General features: G+C 39.4%; 1 protein-coding gene across 6 annotated transcripts in view; it reads left to right on the top strand.

Annotated features, from left to right (window-relative positions):
• The first annotated feature begins 847 nt into the window (after positions 1 to 847).
• The window catches only part of HCFC2 (host cell factor C2), a 48,206-nt gene continuing 25,708 nt past the window's right edge, over positions 848 to 23,345 (top strand). For 4 of the 6 annotated variants that reach the window (XM_040491038.1, XM_040491037.1, XM_040491035.1 and 1 more), the window contains exons 1-9: positions 848 to 1,047; positions 2,527 to 2,675; positions 4,117 to 4,277; positions 11,435 to 11,643; positions 12,445 to 12,529; positions 14,165 to 14,271; positions 14,381 to 14,569; positions 21,325 to 21,492; positions 22,274 to 22,326. In XM_040491038.1, coding sequence (XP_040346972.1) covers positions 885 to 1,047; positions 2,527 to 2,675; positions 4,117 to 4,277; positions 11,435 to 11,643; positions 12,445 to 12,529; positions 14,165 to 14,271; positions 14,381 to 14,569; positions 21,325 to 21,492; positions 22,274 to 22,326 — 1,284 coding nt within the window. In that variant the 5' untranslated portion in view covers positions 848 to 884. The remainder of the gene's footprint in view (positions 1,048 to 2,526; positions 2,676 to 4,116; positions 4,278 to 11,434; positions 11,644 to 12,444; positions 12,530 to 14,164; positions 14,272 to 14,380; positions 14,570 to 21,324; positions 21,493 to 22,273; positions 22,327 to 23,345) is intronic. The other 2 variants (XM_040491036.1, XM_040491040.1) reach the window with 1 other exon arrangement.

The following is a 23,345-nucleotide window of genomic DNA, read 5'->3' as shown; positions in this document are numbered from 1 at the left end:
TACTTCTCTGTGCCGCATATCCCCATCCACGAAAAGGGAGACAGCAGTACCCACTGCACTGGATCGTTGGGAGAATCGTGAGTTCACACACGCAAGGCAATGAGGACTGCGTTTGGCAACCGAAGACCCTCACACGTTATCCAGCAATAAAACAGGAACCTACAGTCTCCCACCTGCTGAAGCAAACCAGCCTTCCGCGGCTCGCTGTTCCTAAACTTCTCGGCATGGGTACAGCCGCCAAACGCTCAAGTGCCTGCTTCGTCGGTGCAGGCTGGGCTCCGACCTTCCCTCCGAGGGGCTCAGGGACGGCCGCTCGCTCGCGGGGCAGGCTGCCCGCCTCCTCCGGCGTTCGCGGGCATCCTCGACGCCCGGCGCCCCCCGACGCGCGCCACCCGCCCGCGCAGGCAGACGTCCCTCTCGGCTCCCCGCGCTCGCGGCACTTCGAACCTCTACGCGAGCTTTCCTCCCCGTCGCGCTGTAAACTGTTCCCAGCCTGACTCGCCCGGGCATCCTAGGTGCTCAATTAAAGTGGCTGTAAAGGCAAGCGCTGTACTTTCTCCCGCTATACAAAACGGGGGGGAGGCGACCCTGTGCGAGGGCTGGGGGCGGGAGACTCGGTCGGGAGGAAAGGTCTTTCCAACCGCAGGCCCGTTGCCAAACGGGCTCGGCCGGGACACGTAGCCCGGAGGCGAGGGCGGGGCTCCCCGGCCGAGACCCCTCCGCGCCCCGCGGGCCTCCAGCCTGGCCCCGGGCGCCCGCGGTCACGTGACCCCCCCGCCCCCGCCCCCGGCGCACAGCTGGAGGCGGGTCCCCGCCCTCCCCCGGGAGCGGAGGCGCCGGAGCGGGCGCGGTGCATTGTGGGCAGAGGGGCGGGGGTTGGGAAGATGGCGGCTCCCAGCCTCCTCAACTGGAGGCGGGTTTCCTCCTTCACGGGGCCGGTCCCCCGCGCCCGGCACGGACACCGGGCCGTGGCCATCCGGGAGCTGATGATCATCTTTGGAGGGGGCAACGAGGGCATCGCGGACGAGCTGCACGTCTACAACACGGGTAGGCGCGGCGGCAACTCTACGGCCCCGCCTGTGGGAGCCGCGGAGGGGGAGGGGAGGCGAGGCGGCGGCCGCGGCCCTGACAGCTGTCACCGCCGGGTCACTGCCTCCTCGGGCGGGCTGCGGGGAGCGCGGCTCGGCCGGGCGGGTCCGGGGTCCTCAGCGTCCCGGGCGGCAGCTCCGTTTTCCCGGGGCCCCGCGGGGCGGAACCGGGCCCTGAGCGGGGCGCGCCGGCCCTCAGGCAGGCGGTCCGGGACCTCCTCCCCCCCCCACCCCCCCGCGCCCCAGCCCTGCTGGCGGACGTAGGCGAGAGAGAGACAGAGAGAGAGAGGGAGGCCGTTTTCACCCGCCGGGGCCTCTTCCCGGAGTCTCGCCCACTCCGGAGGTCCGAGATCCCTCCCCTGTCAAAAACCAAAACCAACTCCAAACCGAAGCTGCGCCGGGCCCTTCTCGTCGTTGCCTGCGGTCTTTCCTTAGGAGGGAGAGAGGCGGGGCGGGGCGGGGGGCGAGCAGGGAAAGCGAGAGGCGTTCTGGTACGCTCCCCGCGAATACTGCCCCGCATCTGGCCGGTGGCAGTCGGGGTTTTTGCCCCGCTGGTCCCCCTGCGCGCTGGCGGGGGAGCGGCCGGTGGCTGAGCCGGGCGCCCGGCTCCCACAGTGGGGCGTGCTTGCTCAAGTTCAGCTGTGCAGCGCTCCGGAAGACGACTGTCAGCTGGAGCGCCGCTGCGACTCACCAGTGCCCCTTGGCCGAGGGCCCCGGGGATAGACAGGAGGGCGGCGTTCCGTTTTCCCCGCCGTGGAAACGCGCCCGCTGTCGCGCAGGAGCTGTTTCCTCGGTGTGAGGCTGATTGCTGAATTGGGGGTCTATGTCACGATCAACGACTCGGACCAAATAACTTGGTCATAGTGCTGAATACAGTAGTGGCGTAGGGGATAGGGGACATTTTATTTTATTTTTTCACCCTCCCCCCGCCCCCGCACCCCACTATTTAGCTAAAAAGTTATTTGACAGTTTGGTGTAGTGTAGAAATCCTGGCTTTGGAAGGTGAGACCTGGTTTGAATTTTGCTCCGCCGGGTCCCCAGGATCAGCGCTAAAGTCACCAAACTTAAATAGCCGATTTTCACTGGTAGAATGGAGATGATGATACCAAGCAAGGTTTGGGGAAGAATTAAAGACATCGATCAGGGTTTCTCCAACAGCAGCATGTGGCCGTTTTGAACCAGAGGAATTACTTGTTGGAAGAGCTTGCACGGACCTTGTAAGATGTTTGGCAGCGTCTCTGGGCTCTACCCACTAGTGGCCAGTAAGCATCTCTCCTCTCCCTCTCCAGTAAGGCAACCGCAAAGTTATGTTGTTCTCCCGGGGGCAGAGTCATCCCCAGTTAAGAGCCACTGATCTAGAAGATACATATAAAGTACACACTCATAGTTTGTGACAACAGTGTATCATGATTGGTCTTAATTTTATTTTGGCAACTAGTTACAAATCAATGGTTCCTACCAGCGGTTAGAGGAGACATCCCTCCAGGTTGCGCTGCCCACGGATTTGTCTGTGATGGTACCAGAATATTAGTGTTCGGGGGAATGGTTGAATATGGAAGATACAGCAATGAGTTGTATGAGTTGCAAGTAAGTGTATTTAAAATTTATCTCAATCTGCAGCTTTAATAATGATCTTGCTCTTCATTCTTTGAAAGATTGCAAAATATTTCATTAATGTATTTGAGATAGTGTGAACTTCACATTTTAGAGCTTCAAAGAAAATGTTTCCACTTCACTAAAAAGTCAGAGTTTCTAAAGTGAGTCTTTTTTTCAATACTCAGTGTAACATTTGTAACATAAAGATATGTTACTTAGCATCAATTGTACATGTTACATGTTTGGGTTTTTGTATCTTAGTGTCATAGTTCTTCAATTTTAGCAGCAACAGAAGCATCTGGAGGGCTTGTGAAAACACAGATTGCTGGGCCCTGCTCCCAGAGTTTCTGAATCAGTATTGTCTGATGTGAGGCCTCCCCCCTTGAATTCTTACCAAGTTCCCCTGTGCTGCTGCTGGTCCCCAGACCATATTTTCAAAAACTCTGCTCAGTTATAGAAATTGTTACCATTACACTAATAATCACTTTTCCCCCCTGGCAGTATATGTGCACATGCTCACAGACGCGCGCGCGCACACACACACACACACACACACACACACACACACAAGACAGTTTCTTATGTCCTTTTATGTTTGATTTTCCTAAACCGCACTCAGAGCCCTCTCTGACAGCCCTTAATTGATTTTTATTCCCAAACTGTGCCTGTGTTCACAGGGCTATTATCATGAGGGTATCTGGTAATTGACAGATGTGGGTGAATTATACCTATTTATGAGCAAATCATTTTAGATAAATAGAGCATCCATGGCCAGAGTATAAGTTTTGGAGTTTGGTTTGTTAAATGACCTTTATGCATACTTAAAGGTTGAAATATATACTAATTTCAGAAAGTAAGAATGTATAAATTACGTTTAATCTTTTTTTTTTTTTTAATTTTTTTTAACGTTTATTTATGTTTGGGACAGAGAGAGACAGAGCATGAACGGGGGAGGGGCAGAGAGAGAGGGAGACACAGAATCGGAAGCAGGCTCCAGGTTCTGAGCCATCAGCCCAGAGCCCGACGCGGGGCTCGAACTCACGGACCGTGAGATCGTGACCTGAGCCGAAGTCGGACGCCTAACCGACTGAGCCACCCAGGCGCCCCAAATTATGTTTACTCTTAAAGCTATATATATTTGATTTTTCATTTGGAAAATATTTTGAAACTGTTAGCATTTGAGTTATTAATCATGTTTACTATTAGGTTGCTGTTGAGAAAAGCTGTGAATATGGAAGAGTAGACTGAATTTCTATTGCAGTGTTTATTTTAGTTCCAGAAGTTATCTGCTTACTTGTCATTTGTCCCCAGGATAGCTTATTGGAGCCTTCTAATTGGATTTCGATTAAAATGTATTGGTATGATGTTATACTATTGACAATATAGGAATGTTTTCCTGATTTTGCCTGATTGTATTTATGCTCTTTTTTAGGCAAGTCGTTGGTTATGGAAAAAAGTGAAACCCCACCCCCCTTCTTCTGGTTTACCTCCTTGTCCCCGGCTTGGACATAGCTTCTCTTTATATGGTAACAAATGCTATTTGTTTGGTGGTCTGGCAAATGAAAGTGAAGACTCAAACAATAATGTTCCCAGGTATGCTGATTCTTTTTCAGACCAAATGTTTGTTTTATGACTTTTAAGAACATTTAGTTTCTTTCATTTTTAATTACTTAAAAGGGATGAAGCTTAGCCTTTTGCATTTGAACCTAACAGTGAACAAATTTGCGTGCACTTATATTTTCCGTAGTCCCTGGAGTATGTATCTGTTTTCAAAACTATGCCTTTTCTAATCAGAAATCATCTTATTAAATGATACTAATATAACTGCTTATAGCAACATATTTGTATGTTTTGAGTCATGATGTATTTTAGTTGTCATAAATGATAATAAAAAGTAACAAATGGTTATTTTCAAATTAGATGTCTCTAGGAATTTGGTGACAAAAAATTTCACTACAAGATGAAGGCCATCATATCCATTTTTCATACAGGAAGCCATTAAGGTGGTTCATACAAGCAAATACTTTGTGAACCATCCTCTCCTCTTTTCTCCAAACAGAACTATCACTACCTCTTTTCTTTTTTGATCACAGTGTTTTGATCACATTGTCATAGCACTCAGGATTTGGAGATTTAGAGTCCAAAAGACTGTTTTCTGATTCACTGCTTACCATGTGTGTCCTTTAGTGGAAGTAATCTAACCCTGTTTTCCTTGACTGTGAAATGGGACTGATTAAATACTTAACATTTCAGTGTCATTATAATGGCTAAATAAGATTGTTGGCATCAATCTTTCAATAAGATTGTCGACACTTTCAGGTTGTCATCAGCATAGTATCTACATTACATTGATGTTAGAGGCTTAGCTTTTTTGGTTTTTCAAACTTTAAAAAATAACACGTACTAAAACATCACAGAAAACTTGGAAACTGGAGAAAGGAAGAAAAACTTATCCTACCATACTAATCCAGATACTTCTACTTCTAGCACATGTCTTTTTCATTTTTAAGTTAAATAGATGTTTTTAGTTATACACTTGTAAAAATTCAAGAAATTAGAAAATATATAAAGTTCTTTCTCTCAACAACACTGTCCTCCAACAGAGGCAAACATAATTCAAGTTGATGTGCATCTTTTAGAATCTTTTCCTTTTAACATTTATTAGTCAGCTTTTTTTTTTTTTAGGTTATATTGTATATATTATATATAATGGGCATGCCTCTCAAGTTTATGCAGCTTGAGGGAGCAAATAGACGCAATGCTTTTTAAAGCCTCTGGTTAAAGCAGATTCATTTCTGTTCACATTCTGTTAGTCAGTGATCCAGAACTGTGTGTTCTGTGCTTGACATTTTTGTTGAAAATCAATGAACCATAACTGTAAGGATTTATTTATGGACTCTCCATTCTGTTCTCTTGATCTATATGTCTAGCCTAATGCTGGTACCACACTGTTTTGATTACTATAGCTTTGTAGTAAGTTTTGAAATTGGAAGATATAAGCTCTCAGATTTTATTACGCTTTTTCAAGAGAGTTTTGGCTATTCTGGGTCCTTTGCATTTCTATTTAAATTTAGCATCAGCTTGCCAATTTCTGCAACAAGGTCTGCTGGAATTTGGTAGGTACTGTGTGAAAAATATAGATAAAATTATGGAGAATTACTATCTTCTTAATATTGAGTCTTCCAACCCAGGAACCTGGAATGTCTCTCCATTTATTTAGATCTTCTTTAATTTCTCCCAGCAATATTTTGAGGTTTTAAATGTGTGTGTCTTGCTCTGATCTTATTAAATTTATTACTAATTTTTTTATTCTTTTCAATGACATGAATAGATTTGGTTTCTTAATTTTATTTTTGGATTGTTTATTGCTAGCATATAGAAATATAATTGGTTTATTGCTAATATATAGAAACACAGTTGCTCTCTGTATATTGAGTTTGAATTCTGTGACCTTGCCAAATTCATTTGTTATTTCTATGTATGTATGTATGTATGTATGTATTTTGTTTATTTATTTATATACTTTTGAGAGAGAGAGCATGTAAGCAGGGGAGGGGCAGAGAGAGGAAAAGATAGAATCTTAAGCAGGCTCCACACCCAGCAACATGGAACCCAATGCAGGGCTCAATTTCACCACTGTGAGATCATGGCCTGAGCTTAAATCAAGAGTCAGACACTTACCTGACTCAGCCACTCAGGCTCCCCTTATTTGTCATTTCTAATTATACCTCTGTGGATTTCAGTTTTATTATTATTATTATTATTATTATTATTATTGTTATGGATTCTTTGGAGCTCTTTATATATTTTGTTCTTACATTCCAAATATTTTTCCATGTCTTTTGTCTACCTTTTTTTTTTTTTAAAGAGTTTCATTTTTATCTTATCAGGTTTGACAATATTTTTTTATTGCTTTCTGGGATTTTTTTTTTCTTGCTTAGGAGTTTCTCCTATGCCAAAATTATTTTTCTATATTTTCTATAATTTCTAGTACATTCTGTATTTTTCTGATATATTCACAGATTTATTCTTTATGTTTCAAATATTTATAGATTTAGAATATATTTTTATGACTAGTATGAAGATTTTTACTTTTCCTTCCTAATGGATTTCTAATTCTCCCACCACCATTTACTAAATAAGCCATTTTTTTCCTCACTGATTTGAAGTCCTATCTCTGTCATATCTTAATCCTCATTTAAATGGGTCTTTTTCTAAATTCTCTAGACTAGGGGTTACAAACTACACTGTATGGGCCAAATTTGGCCTGCTATCTTTCTTTGTTAATAAAGTTTTATTGGAACACAGCCATGCCGATTCATTTGCATATTGTCTTTGGCTGCTTTCATATTAAAAGAGCAAAGTTGAGTAGTTGTGACAGACCTGAAGGCCTCCATAACCTAAAATATTTACTGTCTGACTTTTTACAGAAAGGGTTTGCCAACTCTTATTCAAGACTGTATTCTGTTTCATTAGTATATTTACCCTTTATCATTACTTGTCATCTTTGCTGTAGGTTTCTAGTATTTGCCTTTGGTGAGGTTAAAGAAAAATTTTTTTTTAATTTCTAGTTTGCTAATTGGTTTCTTTTCTCTCCTTTTAACCAAAAATGGATGTTTGTATTCATTTCAGACATGGAAATGAACTTACTGATTTTTCCTTTAATCCATTAATTTTGTTAATTATATTGTTAGGTTCTGAAATGAGTCATCTTTTTATTTGTAGTTAACCCCCAGTTTGTTGCATTACAGTGTTCTTTTCATACTTTGCTGAATTCACTTTGCTAACATTCATTTATATTATCTGTATTCACTAGTGATTTTTCCTATAGTGTTTTTATTTGGGGTAGTGAGATCCTGTTCTAATCTGATTTGAGTATCAGGGTTCTGTTATTCCTGGGAACATAACCAGGGCTGTGTTTTGAGGTTATGGGAAGCTCTCCATTTTTTATTATGCTTAACTAACATAATTTCTTGAATATTTAGTAGAAATTTCCCATAATTGAGATTGGTACAGTTTAGGAAGATGATCGTTGACTTCTTTTTCAAATATCTCTTATAGTTATTGATCTATTTAGATTTTCTACTTTCTCTTGAGTCACTTGGTAATTTATGTTTTCCCTGAAAAATCACCCATTTCATTTAGATTTTTATATTTATTGATAAAAACTGTAAGACAATTCTCTGTATCTCTTTGAAATCTCTATATCTGCTCTTTTCTCATTTTTAAATGCATGTGTTTTCTTTTCTTAACCAGACTCGCTAGTGGTTTGTTATATTACTTGTTTTCAAAGAACCACTTTTTAGTTTTATTATTTTTCTTTTTCATTTATTTTCTTTAACCGTATTCCATTTCTTTACATTTTTCCTTTTTTCTAACTTCTTTTAAACTTTTAATAGTTTGGATGCCTTTTCTAATTTTTTTCTAACTTCTAGTAATTTGAATGATTATTCATTTATTTTCAAATAAATGCTACATATTTTTCTCTGGTTATGGCTTTGGCCATATTCCATAGGTTTTGATATATAGTGCTCTTATTGTCATTAATTTTAATGTTTTTTTTTTACATTTTAAAAAATATTTATTTATTTTTGAGAGAGAGGGGGGCAGAGAGAGGGAGAGAATCCCAAGCAGGCTTCACACTCAGTAGAGAGCCCAGTGTGGGGCTTGTGCTCATGAACTGTGAGATCATAACCTTAGCTGAAATCAAGACTTGGACGCTTAACCAGGCGCCCCTATTTTCTCTTTAACCAAAAAGTAATTTGACACAAAAGTTTAGTTTCCAAATGGAAACTTTTGTTATTGTTGCTAATACCTAGTTTTATTATATTATGATAAAAATATGTGGTGTATGGGGTTTTTCCTTCTTGGAGATGGTCTTTGTGGTATATGTGGTATATGTGATTGTTCCGTAGGTACTCATAAAGATTGTAAGTTCTTGACTGGGCATTAGGTTCTTTTAAAAAAAATTTTTTTTTAATGTTTGTTAAACGTCTCTTTTTTGAGAGAGACAGAGACAGAATGAGAGTGGGTTAGGGGCAGAGAGAGAGGGAGACACAGAATCTGAAGCAGGCTCCAGGCTCTGAGCTGTCAGCACAGGGCCCTACGCGGGGCTCAAACTCAGGAGCCGTGAGATCATGACCTGAGCCGAAGTCGGACGCCCAACCGACTGAGCCACCCAGGGGCCCTGGGGACTAGGTTCTTTATTAAATCAATGTTTTAAATTATTACTCTAAGCTTTTTTGTTTTGTGAGTCTAGGTGAGATCAACTTCTGAATGACATGTTAAAATCTCCCAGTGTGATTGTGCGTTTGTGGTTTGTTCTTTGTATATCTAATTTTCAGCCTGTGTGTATTATTTTGTTGTAGACTTACCTTTTTTAAATAGGATTAACAACCAGTATGAGCTGGTATAGCATACTGGCTGGTACCCATTCAGATCTGTGTAAGTCTATGCCACATCACTTGTTAGTTTTAATATTATCATTGCTGTTACTTGCTTATAACTGGATTTAGGGTTCTTTTACTTTGTTTCCCCTACACGCTTCCTGCCCCCAAGAGACTTTGTCTCTTAATAGGGAAGTCTTTTCCTACTTTTGTTATTTTATGTTTTCCATCTATTCTGCTTATTGTTGCTTCTCTACCTCCAGCTCCCTGCCTTTTCCTGCCTTTGCAAGATTTTTAAAAATTGTAATGAGGTTGAACATTTGTGTATGTGTTTGTATATGTGTTTCTGTGTGTGTATACATATACATTTATACAGTTTTTATTTCTCATTCTGTGAACTGTCAGTTTATATCCTTTTGTTTGTGTCTATTGTGTGATTAGTTATAATATTGATCTTGTAGGAGCTTTTTACATTAGGAAAATTTTATCTTTTTTGGTGATGTGTACCAGATTTCTTTTTATAGTTTGTCTTTCTTTTGACATGGTTTTGTATTGTAGTGGTTTTTTTTCCCTAACCATCTTATTAACTGTTTTCCATAGACTGACACTGCTTTGCTTATTTTTCCTTTTCCTTACTTTTTCTCGATGTACTGTTTTCTTCTTTCCTCTTAATGATTTGAAAGTTATATGTGCTAATTCTGTGCTTCTGTTAGTTGTTCAGAAATTATTACACACATTTAAACCGAGAAGATCTTGTCATCTTTGAGAGTAGATTACTGTCTTTACCTTCTTTTACTTACCCTTATTTTCCCATATGTTCCATGTATTTTTGAATCTTATTCCAAATTATAATACTGTTAAGAAATTAATTATTTGGTTAGTCTTACTGTTTGCTTAGACCTCACATCCACACTTATAAACATAAATTTAAATGTGATTATAAATCACTGATTTCTTTGTACCACCATTTCTCTTATTCAGCGTATTCTTTCTTGGATTTCTTTCATTTCTTTCATTTTTCTGAAATGGCATCTAGTGTCATTTTTTTTTCCCCAAAACAATTATATAGCTACACTTTGAAGTTTTATATCTCCTAAAGTGTTTTGATTTTGCCCTCATATTTGAGTAATAATTTGATAGGAAATATATTCCTATAAAAGTCATTTTGCTCAAAACATTGAAAACATCAATGTCACGCATGAGAAGTTTTATGCCAGTTTCTAGAGTTAAAAAAGAAAAAAGCTATGCAGGGCATTGCTATGACATTATAGAGTGAAAATTTTAAAAGAAAAAAGTTACAAAGCAACATTTGTAGTATGTCTCATTTATGCATATGTGGAGATCCATACAGAAAGGGGGGTCAGAAAGGGTATTTACTGGTGCACCTGTGTGGCTCAGTTGGTCGAGCATCCAGCTGTTGATTTTGGCTCAAGTCATGATCCCAGGGTCATGGGATTGAGCTCCCCGGGCTCTGTGCTGAGCGTGGAGCCTGCTTAAGATTCTCTGTCTCTCCCTCTGCCCCACTCCCCCACTCACGCTTTCTCTTTCTCTAAAATTAAAAAAACAAAAGGGGGTATTTACCAATTATTGTCAACAGTGATTGTCTTGGTTATCTAGTACCATGTAATAAACCCCCAAAGAGTTTGTGATGCAAAATAACATTATGCTCAGGGATTCTGTGCATCAGGAATTAAGATAGGACACAGCAGTGATGGCTAGACCCTGAGATGGGAAGGCTTGAATGGTCACTCCCACATCTGATGCCTCAATGGAAATGGTTGAAGGATGGACTGAACTGGGGCCGTCATGCTGCATGCCTATGTATGCTGCTTCAGATTTGTGTTAGTTGGACTTACCTGATGCTTCAGGATTCCAAGAACAAGTATTTTATAGTGACTTCTGAGGCTTGGTCACAGCCTCAGAACCAAGGCTTGGCTGTGACCAAGCCTCAGAAGTCACATAGTGTCATATCACCACACTCTAGTTGAAGCAGTCACAAGCTTGCCTGGAATTGAGGGTGAGGACAGACATAACTACCTCCTGAATGGAAGTGTCAGAGAATTTGTGGCTGTGTTTTCAAACCATCACAGTTGTTGTCTTGGATGTGAGTGTTGGTTAAATGATGGCAGGAATTTTTTTAATCTCTTCTGTTTGCTGCTGATCCCCGCAAAAGTACCTGGTGCATGGTAGTTTTTGATAAATACGTGGTGAATAAATGAGGAAGGGGTTTTTGCTCTCCTAATGCCTTTCTGTACTAAATGAATGTTTCATAGTAAGCATATCTTATCTTTATAAATAGAAACAAAAATCAAATAGAAGATATATGTTCTGTTAATGTTTTAATATTATTTCATGATATCCTAGATATTTAAATGATTTCTATGAGTTGGAGCTACAGCACGGTTCTGGTGTTGTGGGTTGGAGCATTCCAGTGACTAAAGGGATTGTGCCTTCTCCAAGAGAATCCCACACAGCTGTGATATATTGCAAAAAAGATTCTGGAAGTCCTAAAATGTATGTCTTTGGTGGAATGTGTGGTGCTCGCCTGGATGATCTATGGCAACTTGACTTAGGTAAGCTTACCTTGATTCAGACTCAGGAATTGGTTTTGATTGATAAAGGAAAATGTAAAAATCCTTTGAAAAATATTTTCGTTAAAGTATTTATCGAGTCACACTTAGGTTTATAGAAAGCACGTGTAGCCAGCTCTGGAACAGGTGAGATGTGACGTGAGTGGTTGCTGATCAATAAAGTTAAACAAATGAATGTTTGGTTTATGGCCGTAACTCTCCTGTGTTCCTTATAAGTAGGGTCGCCATATGTCCTGGTTTGTCCAAGGTGACTGATTAATGCTTATTGTCCCATGTAACTATCAGTAGTACCAATTACCACTCTGTAAAATGTCCCAGTTGGGGATGATCAAATTTATATGGTTACTCTGTCTACAGAAAATGTAGCATTAGTAATGTTATTACTGGTCAGTGAAAAATCCTGGGCTAGCTAGCTCTTTTTAAAAGGATCCTAGGAATGAAGTGATTGGGAGGTAGGTGTGCCTCTCGCTTTTGACTATCTTCTACACAATGTGCTCTTACTTAAAATGTGAAAATCTCTAATTTGGTTTTAATTCAAAATTGGTGGCACCCTAAATACACCTCTGTATTTCAAACACTAACGTTCAAGTATAAATAGATTACTATAATTAGCTATTTATGTTGGCTGTAAATGCTCATTTTAAGATGAAATTCAAGTAATGGTTTTGAAACAGTTTTGCTTCTTTTTGGTAAGTCCTTTTTTTTTTTTTTTAAGATTCTGCAAGTTGAGGTAATTTGCTATTATTAGACCAAATTGCTAATATACTTAATTTTTACTTCTAGAAACGATGTCGTGGTCAAAACCAGAAACTAAAGGGACGGTGCCACTTCCACGAAGCCTTCACACAGCCAGTGTTATAGGAAACAAGTATGGTGGTGGTTTCTGGTTTTTTTGTTTTTCACTTTTTTTTAACCAACTTAAGAAAGACACACACAGGGAAGAGTGGTGCTACCAAGTTCTTAGGAATAGATTATTGAATTTAATAGTGTTTGATTGTTTCCTGAAGCAAAAATAATAAGCCTACAGAGGCTAAAATACTTCGGCATTTTCTTGTCATGCTGTCTCTTATACTTGTGTGCATTCGTCACAGTGCTTTCCTTGCACAGAGTACATTTACTTAAGTTTGAGGCACAGGCATCTGAGGAACAAATCTGTTCTCTGTTGCCAGGTTTGACACGCCTAACTCAGTGTTTCGTTTTACTTATTTTTGGTAGTACTTATACTCAGGTATGTACTCAGAATGTACACTCACTGGTTAAACTTTGGATAGAGTTATGGTTAGACCGTAAACTCTGTAACCAGATGCCTGAATTCACGTCTCCAGTTTTGGTACTTGTTCTGTATGACCTGGGGCAAGGAAATTTAATCTGTGTATACCTCACTTTCCTTACATATAAAATACAGTCAATAATAAAACCTACTTCACGAGGTTGCCTTCAGGATTAAATGGATTAATACATATGAAATGCTCCAAACAGTGCCTGCTACATAAGGAGTACGCCATAAAGGTTAGCTATTACTATCATCAGCAATTTCCCTTACTTGTGCATTATTGTGTAAATAGAATTTAATTAAGTATTTTCTTGTGTAGGGGCTTTACCTTAAAAGTAATGTTTTAGGAAACAGCTACAACCTCATTAGTTCTTTTTAAAAAATAGCCATAAACAAAATCTGATAGGTACATTTAAAAAAATCTCAGAACCCTTTTATAAAATGTGGTTTTCCACTGGAACTCTAATATAGAAAATAGGTATAAAATAGAGCTTCTCCACTTGGCATGCCGTCACATCGGCCCGAAGCTCTGCCTGATGAGCCTTTCTCCTTCAAGCAGTCATTAGGCATGTCTCAAGAACCTTTAGGGGCCCGAGGGACATAGTTAAAGGTTTTTTGTGTTTTGTTTTGTTTTAATGTTTATTTATTTATTTTGAGAGAGAAAGAGAGGGAGAGAGAATCCCAAGCAGGCTCCTGCGGGGAGCTCGATCTCACAAACCACGAGATTGTGACCTGAGCCGAAATCAAGAGTCAGACGCTTAACTGACAGAACCACCAGGTGCCCCAAAAGTTTTTTATTTGAGTGATATCAGTGACCAAAGTTATAAGAAACTTAATCTTCTTTGGTTACTGTATGCATACAACTCTAAATTTGACTTTGGATATCATAGATCATTTGCCTATCTTTCTGAGTGAGGTTCACTCATTGTAAATAGTATTGATTTTCAAATGTATTAGAATTGAAATATTTTCCACTTAAGTAACTTGCCAGAGACAAATAATTTGATTCTGTATTGCTTCATAGAATTGTAAACTCTTCAGAGAAGATTGCTTTATTCATTATCTTATTCCCATTACCTTGACCATAATAAGTGAGTTAATAGTCCTGAAGCTTTGAGTAAACAAGTAAGTTTAAGTCTATTCTTAGCATTGAAAATCTAAAAAGAAAAAAAAAGTAAAGCTCTAGAAAAAAAAGTCAGCCACTTTATGTTCTCTCTTTTTGTTGTTCAGGATGTACATTTTTGGTGGATGGGTTCCACATAAGGGGGAGAATATTGAGACCTCACCTCATGATTGTGAATGGAGATGTACTAGTTCATTTTCTTATCTAAATCTGGGTAAGTCTTTTAAGAGCTACTTATTGAAATAAAATTTATTAATAAAAGAGTTCTTGTTATTTTGTTATTTAAGAGCAATACTGTAGTCATGGATATTGCTGTCTTGTAGATACAGCAGAGTGGACCACCCTCGTATCAGATTCTCAGGAAGATAAAAAAAATTCAAGACCAAGACCACGAGCTGGACACTGTGCTGTTGCAATTGGCACTCGATTGTATTTTTGGAGTGGGAGAGATGGCTACAAAAAAGCACTGAATAGTCAAGTTTGCTGCAAGGATCTTTGGTATCTTGATACTGGTAGGTAAGAGTATTTAACGAATAGAATTTTCTTTTAGGTAAATAAATACCTGAGCACTGTCTGTCTCTTAAGACTTACTGTAAATGCCACTGCCTCTCTTTTCCATAATTAAAAATGAATGGAAGAAATATTACATTGGAGTAGATATTTCTCACTCCATGAGAGGTTTTTTTTAAGTTTATTTATTTATTTTGAGAGAGAGAGAGAATCCCAAGCAGGCTCTGCGCTGACAGTGCAGAGGCCAGTGTGGGGCTCAAACCCACGAACCACGACATCATGACCTGAGCCGAAGTTGGATGTTCAACCAACTGAGCCACCCAGGTGCCCACGAGAGCCCCTCTCTTTGAGTGTGTAGACTGGGATATGGTGACTCCTTTCCAAAGCATAGAATATGAAAAGAGAAAAACAGTGGCTGTATGGTAGAGAAACCTGGAAAACACCACCTTAATCAAGTAATCAGTGTTAATATCACTAGTGATAGTCATGTTAATATCATTTATCCCTGCTTCTCATATCATGTGATAAGAAGAAACTTCACCTTTGTATTACCCCAAAACCTATAACCCCACTCTGAGAGAACATATCAGATAAGCGCAAATTGAGGGACATTCTAGACATTCTACAGAATATGTGAACAATACTCTTAAATAAAAGTTTCAAAGTGATGAGGGGGGCTTTGAAAGCAATGAGTTGGACTCTTGATTTCATCTCAGGTCCTGATCTCATGGTTCATGAGATCAAGCCCTGCATAGGACTCTGTGCTGGCAGTGTGGAGCCTACTTCGCATTCTCTGTCTCCCTCTCTCTCTCTGCCCCTCCTCTGCTCTCTCTCTCTCTCAAAATGAATGGATATGCACTTTAAAAAAAGTTTCAAAGTGATGAAAAACGAGGAAAGCGAGAAATAGTTACAAATTGGAGGAGACTAAGGAGATATGATGACTAAATGCAAGGTGGTACACCCTAGATTGGATTAAAACAAACAAAAATGTAAATAGAAAATAGGTGGAATCTGAGTGGTCTGTAGTTTAGTTAACATTATTATTCCAGTGTTAATTTCTTAATTTTGACAAATGTGTTAGCATTAGGGGAAACTGAGTAAAGATAAAGAATATATGGGCACTCTGCATTTTTTTTTTTTGTAAATCTAAAAGTATTCCAAAGTAAAACCATTTTTTAAAAAGTATTACAACACTACAAATTTATTAAATATGGAACTCATCTATTTTTTAATAAATACTTATTGATTGATACTGTATACCAGGAATTGTTCTAAATTGTTCTAAATGCTGAGAAGTGAAATGCAACAGCAGTGAAAGAGACTGATAATGTCCCTGATGTCAAAGAACTTATATTCTTAGAGAGCATGAGGGCAGGGGATTATGGGCACTAATCAAACAAATTAACAAAATCAGTTCCATTTCTGGTAAGCATGTGAAGACAGTAAGACCAATGGGATAGTAATGGGAGGCACTGGAGTAAAGAGGGGCGGGGTTAACTTTGGAGTGGGTAGTTAGAAAAGTATGAAATGGCATTTGGAATATAATCCAGATGGGGAGAAGATGCTATCCGTGGAAAAGGCTGGGGGAGCAACACTGTAGGAAGAGTGAACAGCAAGTACAAGGGCCCTGAAATGGGAATGCGTGGCTCGTTTGGGCCCAGTGAAGGAGGAGAGTGTAGGGATGGAGGTTAGAAAAGTGACCACAGGACAGATCTTGTAGGGCCTCAAACATCATGGTAGAGTTTAGATTGTTTATAAAGTACAAAGGTAAGTTATTTATTAGTTTGAAGGAGAGACGTGTCGTGATCTGATGTACATTTTGGAATGGCCACTGCAGTTGTGTGGAAAATAAATTGGAGGTGAGCAAAGGTGCACACAGTGAGACAAGTTAGGAGGCTTTCACAGCAGTCAGAGAAGTCTTAGACTACAGTGGTGCCAGTGGAGATGCAAAGAAGTGGCTGAATTCAGGATATGTTTTGGAGTTCTTGTTGACAGAACTGGCTGATGAATTGGGGGTGGCATATGACAGAAAGGACAGGAGGATGAAGTTTTTAGCTTGAATAATTTGGTGGTATTTCCACTTACTGAGCTGGAGAAGACTGAGGAGAAAACTGGCTTGGGGAGAAAATTAAGAGTTCCATTTAGACCATGCTAACTTTGAAATAAGGAGATCAAATAAGTCGTTGAGGAACAAAGAAGTCTGGAGGCCAGCGGAGAATCAGATTTGGAGATGATGTAATGTGCACTGTTATATGAGAAAAGCAGATTATAAAACATATCTATAATTCCAGGTTTTTTTTTTAAGTGTATAAATAGAAAATTCTGGAAGGATACAGTAGTATGCCAAAGTGTTATCTAAAAGATGAGGGACACCTGGGTGGCTCAGTCGGTTAATCATCTGACTTCGGCTCAGGTCATCATCTCACAGCTTATGAGTTCGAGCCCTGCATCAGGCTCGGTACTGACAGCTCAGAGACTGGAGCCTGTTCAGAGTCTGTGTTTCACTCTCTCTCTCTGCCCCTCCCCTCACTCACACTCTGTTTCTGTCTCTCTTTCTCTCTCAAAAATAAATAAACATTGGGGCGCCTGGGTGGCTCAGTTGGTTGAGCATCCTACTTCAGCTCAGGTCATGATCTCGTGGTTTGTGAGTTTGAACCCCGCATCAGGCTGTGCGGACAGCTCAGAGCCTGGAGCCTGCTTCAGATTCGGTGTCTCCGTCTCTCTCTGCCCCTCCCTGACTTGTGCTCTGTCTTTCTTTCTCTCAAAAATAAACATTTTTAAAAAATTAAAAAAAAATTAAGATAATTGATGGGGCACTTGGGTGGCTTAGTTGGTTAAGCATCCAACTCTTGGTTTCAGCTCAGGTCATAGATCTTACTGTTCATGAGTTCGAGTCCCGTATTGGACTCCATGCTGCTGGTGCGGAGCCTACTTGGGATTCTCTCTCTCTTTGCCCCTCTGTCTCTCTCTCTCTTTCTCTCTCTCTCAATAAATAAATAAACTTTAAAAAAAGATAATTGATTTATGCTAAGTGAAATTAGTCAGAGAAAGACAAATATCATATGACTTCACTCATATGAGGACTTTAAGAGACAAAACAGATGAATATAGGGGAAGGGAAGCAAAAATAATATAAAAACCAAGAGGGGGACAAAACATAGGAGACTCTTTTTTTTTTTTTTTTAATCTTTTATTTAAAAAAAAAATTTTTTTTTTTTTAATGTTTGTTTTTGAGACAGAGAGAGACAGAGCATGAACGGGGGAGGGTCAGAGAGAGAGGGAGACACAGAATCTGAAGCAGGCTCCAGGCTCTGAGCTCTGAGCTGTCAGCACAGAGCCCGACGCGGGGCTTGAACTCACAGACCGTGAGATCATGACCTGAGCCGAAGTTGGACGCTTAACCGACTGAGCCACCCAGGCGCCCCCATAAGAGACTCTTAAATACGGAGAACAAACAGAGGGTTACTGGAGGGATTGTGGGAGGGGGGATGGGCTAAATGGGTAAGGGGCATTAAGGAATCTACTCTTGAAATCATTGTTGCACTGTGTGCTAACTAATTTGGATGTAAATTTAAAAAAATAAAAAAAGATAATTGAAAAATAATAAAATTGAACAACAAAGTTAGAGACTAAATGCTTTGTGTGGAAGAAGCACATACTAGCAAGCGGGAAAGAAATATAGAAAATCCAACTTACTGTTGCATCTTTGAAATTGGGAGTTATTACCTGAAGTCCAAGGATAAACTTCAATCCCTGAGATTGGAAGAAAAAATGTGTGTGTATAAATTTTTCTTGGTAGTGAATACATCACTTGAAGCAGATTGTCTAAGCGATCTGTGACTTTTAAAAGATTAAAAATTACTGGCTCTGAATGGCCAGTTTTTCCATAAACCTTAGATGATGTCAATTTAAAAGTAATCATGGCTACTATCATAAAGTTGGAATTTAGATTTTGCTTCTCCTCTTGATAAGTTGGCATGAATTTTGGGAACTGGGGAAATGAGGGCTCTTCATCTTGCTTTTTTTCACTTATAGTTAATCTTTGTGAATTTGATAGCATTTAAGAGTAAATAATGCCATAAGGCTTTTTATTAAAAATAGTCCTTTGCTCCCACCTTCCTCTCATTTTCCTTGCTTCACAAGCATCTGCTTTCAACTCTGTTAAACAATCCTTTTGGGATTTCCTTCCATATTTCCATATAACATTAATATATTACTTTGATTTTTTTCAGTTTAGGCATAAAATGATCACTTTCTACTATAACAGTTAAGGATTTATCTCTTCTTCCCACCATTCCTTGCTTCTCTGCTCTATACCTTTCCTACCCTCATTCTCTCAATATGGTTATGCAGCAATTTTGTTAGATGAGTAGTCATTGTTTACATTATGACCATATAAACACTGTTCACAGGTGAGCCATGCCATGGATTAATAATTGTCATTTTTGTTTGTCTTTGATTTGTATGTATTTACCACCAATTCAGTCCATACTCTTTAATTTGTTTAAATCTTCTCTCATTATGGTTAGATGCATCAGGTATATTCTATCATATTTCATCATCTTGAAGAAATTTCTCCTGGGGCTCCTGGTCTGGGTGGCTCAGTCAGTTAAGCATCCAACTCTTGGTTTCGGCTCATGTCATGATCTCTCTGACCCTCCCCTGCTCGTGCTTGCTCTCTCTCTCTCTCTCTCTCACTCTCTCTCAGAATAAATAAATAAACTAAAAAAAGAAAAGACAAGAACCATCTCCTGCTCCAATCTGGGATGGTTGGCATGGTTCTCCTGCTCCACAAATCGTGCACAGCTATCATCCTGGAGTCTCCCTTCATCATCTTCCTGGAGATATCTTCTGCCTCTCACCTGTGCCAGATTCCCTGTTTCTAGTTCCTGTATTTTTCCCTTTCTTAGTTAACTTTTTCTTTTTTTGTGGAACACATCCCAGGAAAAGAGTGCATAGGAGATAAATTTATTTTCAGATCTTGCATTGTCTGGAAATATATTCAGTCTTCCTTCCATTTAATTGGCTATTTGCAGGGAAATAGAATTCGACACTGGATGTCCTTACGCTTCAGAATTTTGAAAGCATTGTTATATTGTATTTAAGCTTCTAGTGTTTTTGTTGAGAAACCCAAACCACTTCTGATTTTTGTTCCTTTTTTTTTAAATTTACATATTTATTTTGAGAGCGAGAGTGTATGCAACAGAGGCAGAGAGAGAGAGGGAAGGAGAGAATCCCAAGTAGGCTCTGCACTGTCAGTACAGAGCCCGATGCAGGCCTCGAACTCATTAACTGCAAGATCATGACCTGAGCCAAAACCAAGAGTCGAATGCTTAACCAACTAAGCCACCCAGGCACCCCTGATTTTTGTTTCTTTAAATGTGACCTTCCCCCTCACCTTTGATAGCTTTTGGGACTTTTGTGTCCATTATTCTTAAATTTCATGGTGATGTGCTTTGGTGCATCTATTTTTAACCCAGTGTGTTGAATACTCCTTGGGCCCTTTTAGTCTGTACACTCATGTTCTTTAGTTCTGGGAATTTTCTTGATTTATTTCATTGATGTGCACCCTTCTGTTTTCTCTATTTTCTCTTCATGTAAGCTTTTGTTGTGTAAGTAGTATACTTCTTGAACCTGTCTTCTTTTTGTTTCCTTATGTGGGTTGTCTTTAAGAAACATAAATAAACTGGGTTGTGAATAGGATCATGGAGGAATCTACATGGGGAATAGTTGAAGGAACTAGGCTTACTTATCCTCCAAATCATAGTCATCAGTTTTTTTCTGTAAAGGGTCAGATAGTAAATATTTTAGGCTTTGCAGGCCGCGTATGGTCTCTGTTATAACTATGCAACTCTGCTGCTGTAGAATGAAAACAGTCATAACTAATACATAAACAAATGAGCATGGCTGTGTTTCAACAAGACTTTAGTTACAAAAACAGTCATAGACTGGATCTAGCCCATAAGCCAGCCAGTTTGCTGATCCCTTCTCTAAAAGATACAAAAAGATAGATATCAGACATGTTCTATAATGATTAAAATATAGCTTATAGATATCAACTCACTAGGAGACTAAATTTTCTTATGTAACTGTCCAAAGATGGAATGTACTCCCTTAGGAATTGTGAGTTCCCTGAATTGGTAGGTAAACAAAAAGAGGACAAGGATATTGTAGAAATAATCTCAGATCCTTCTTTCTAGTTCTAAAAGCCTATGATTGTTACTTGTTTTGGAAATGTTGTAATATTTTACATCAAAGTAGTTACCTGTTTGGGGTAGTACAAGTTTTGATAAAAGGGTATTAACTTCAAGAAGTTGTGTTTTCCCAAAATATCATGTCCAAATCATATTTGCTAACACTAACAGTATTTCTAACATGTATGCTATTGGCTGAAAATTGGCTCGTTAAATTAAAAAAAAACTTACATAGGTAAAATAATGTAGCTCTAACTATAAAATACTTGGTGCCCTGCCCCCATTTCTAGGATTAAATATTTCTTTCTGATTCTGGTGACTCACATGGCTTGGAATTTTTCTCTCTATTTGTATAAGGAATTAAATAAATAAGTAGGACCAGAACCCCAAACTGTTTTCATTTGACCTACTATAGCTAAGTTTATCTGAATACATCTCCCTGTGGGTAAACAGGTGAAATACTCATTGCTGATGTTTTCAGAGCCCCAGGCCCACACAAATTGTACAAGCAAACTCTTGATACATTTGAAACTTAAAAGTATAATATCAATATTGTTCTTTAGAGAAACCGCCGGCACCATCACAAGTACAGCTGATCAAAGCCACTACCAACTCTTTCCACGTCAAATGGGATGAAGTGCCTACAGTTGAGGGCTATCTTTTGCAGCTGAATACAGACTTGCCACACCAAACTGCATCATCAGATTCCTCACTGGCACCAAATCTACAAGGTAACATAATTTTCACCTGGAAGCTTGCATGTTCAGATGCTTTTTTAAAAAGTGACTACAGAGGGGCGCCTGGGTGGCGCAGTTGGTTAAGCGTCCGACTTCAGCCAGGTCACGATCTCGCGGTCCGGGAGTTCGAGCCCCGCGTCAGGCTCTGGGCGGATGGCTCGGAGCCTGGAGCCTGTTTCGGATTCTGTGTCTCCCTCTCTCTCTGCCCCTCCCCTGTTCATGCTCTGTCTCTCTCTGTCCCAAAAATAATAAACGTTAAAAAAAAAAAAAAGAAATTAAAGAGTGACTACAGGAAAGCCTGTGATTAGGCCTAGTGTTAAAAATGTTATGATGTGATGTTTTCTGCCTGGTTAATCAAATATGTTGCATTTCAGTTCCGAAACTTGCCTGTCTTCCCATCATGATGTGGTAGGTAGAACGCATAGACACATAGGATAGAATGTTTTTTCTGCAGTTCACTCTGATGTACTTCCTTGTTTCGACATGCTACCTGACTTCAGGAGATGGTTTTAATTAGCTTTCATAAATATTTCAGCGTTTTAAACAAGTATTCAAAGTAATAGGCACTTGGAAAGTAAAAGCAGATTTCATTTTACATGTTCTTTTGGAAAGGATTTCAATCAACCAGTAAGCAGACTATTAAGAAAATAGATTAACTTTGATAAAGATACTACTTTTTAAGCTTTAATACATAACTTTCAGAAATACTTGATTGTAATATATTTTATTGAAGCTAATTTAGAGCATGTCAGTCTGAACTTTCTCATTCCTACAGGAGTCAGAGCGGACCCTCACAGACCAGGCAGTAATAGCACCGTTCCTAACAGTGTAAGTTAAAAACAAAAATTTATGATGGTAAATGAATGTTTATGGTTAGAGTCCCAATTTTTATTAATATTTGTAGCATATTACCCTAGGACAGAGGTTCTTAACTCTGGCTGCATATTAGAATCACCTCTGAGATTAAAAAACAAACAAACATATACAGAATCCCAAGCCTTTCCCGAGATTTAGTGAATCAGAATCTTTAGGATGATGCCCAGGTAACTCAAGTTTTAAGGAAAAGCTCCATAGAGCACTGTGGCACTGGCCTGGATTGAGAACCCCTAACCAGGAGACTAAAGTCTACCTTCATTGCACACAGCATCAGAGGCTAATCCATTATAATTTATACTTACGGTGTCTTGAAATCTGTATTTTGACATTTCTAAGTATCATACACACTCCTGTTTTAAGTTTCTAAAGATGTACTTCAAAAATGCATATGAAATATATTTCTTTACTATGTACTTCATTGGCCAAAGAATATGAGTTGCTAAGTTGAACACTGATGTTTGTGAGGTTATTTCTTGTTTATGAAGTGCTTCACAGTAGGTATCTGTAGAGACTAATGAATAAGCTCACTAGGATTTACACTGGTTTTATATGGCAAGCTGCTGTCTGCATATACAGTAGATTCTTTTCAAGGGAAGTGATGTAGGGATAAGCTCACGTGTTCTGAACATGGCTGCTGTGGACAAATATCCTAGAGCCATGAGAAGTTATAATTGACAATGGAGACAGAAAAGTCACAAAAAACAGGTAAGTAGAAGGGGGCAGCAATATTGGGGTTTTTGAATGAAGCCAGGTAACTTTTATGGCTCACTAGACCCATATATATTGCTGTATAGTAACTGATGTTGACCTTGATGACCTGAATTATCAAAAAGTTTAAATGTGTTCATTATAGTGTGTACAAGAAGGCAAAGAAAAACAGAATTAAAGAGACTGCTATTTAAAAATGTTTAATGGCAAAGAATATTGATATGTGTATGTATTAAATCTTGATATCTATTTGGAAACTCAGT

Source organism: Herpailurus yagouaroundi, unplaced genomic scaffold (assembly GCF_014898765.1).
Source record: "Herpailurus yagouaroundi ecotype Mexico unplaced genomic scaffold, PumYag 182, whole genome shotgun sequence".
NCBI lineage: Eukaryota > Metazoa > Chordata > Mammalia > Carnivora > Felidae > Herpailurus > Herpailurus yagouaroundi.
The sequence above is the reverse complement of the archived record's forward strand: the minus strand, read 5'-3'. Positions and strand labels throughout refer to the sequence as shown.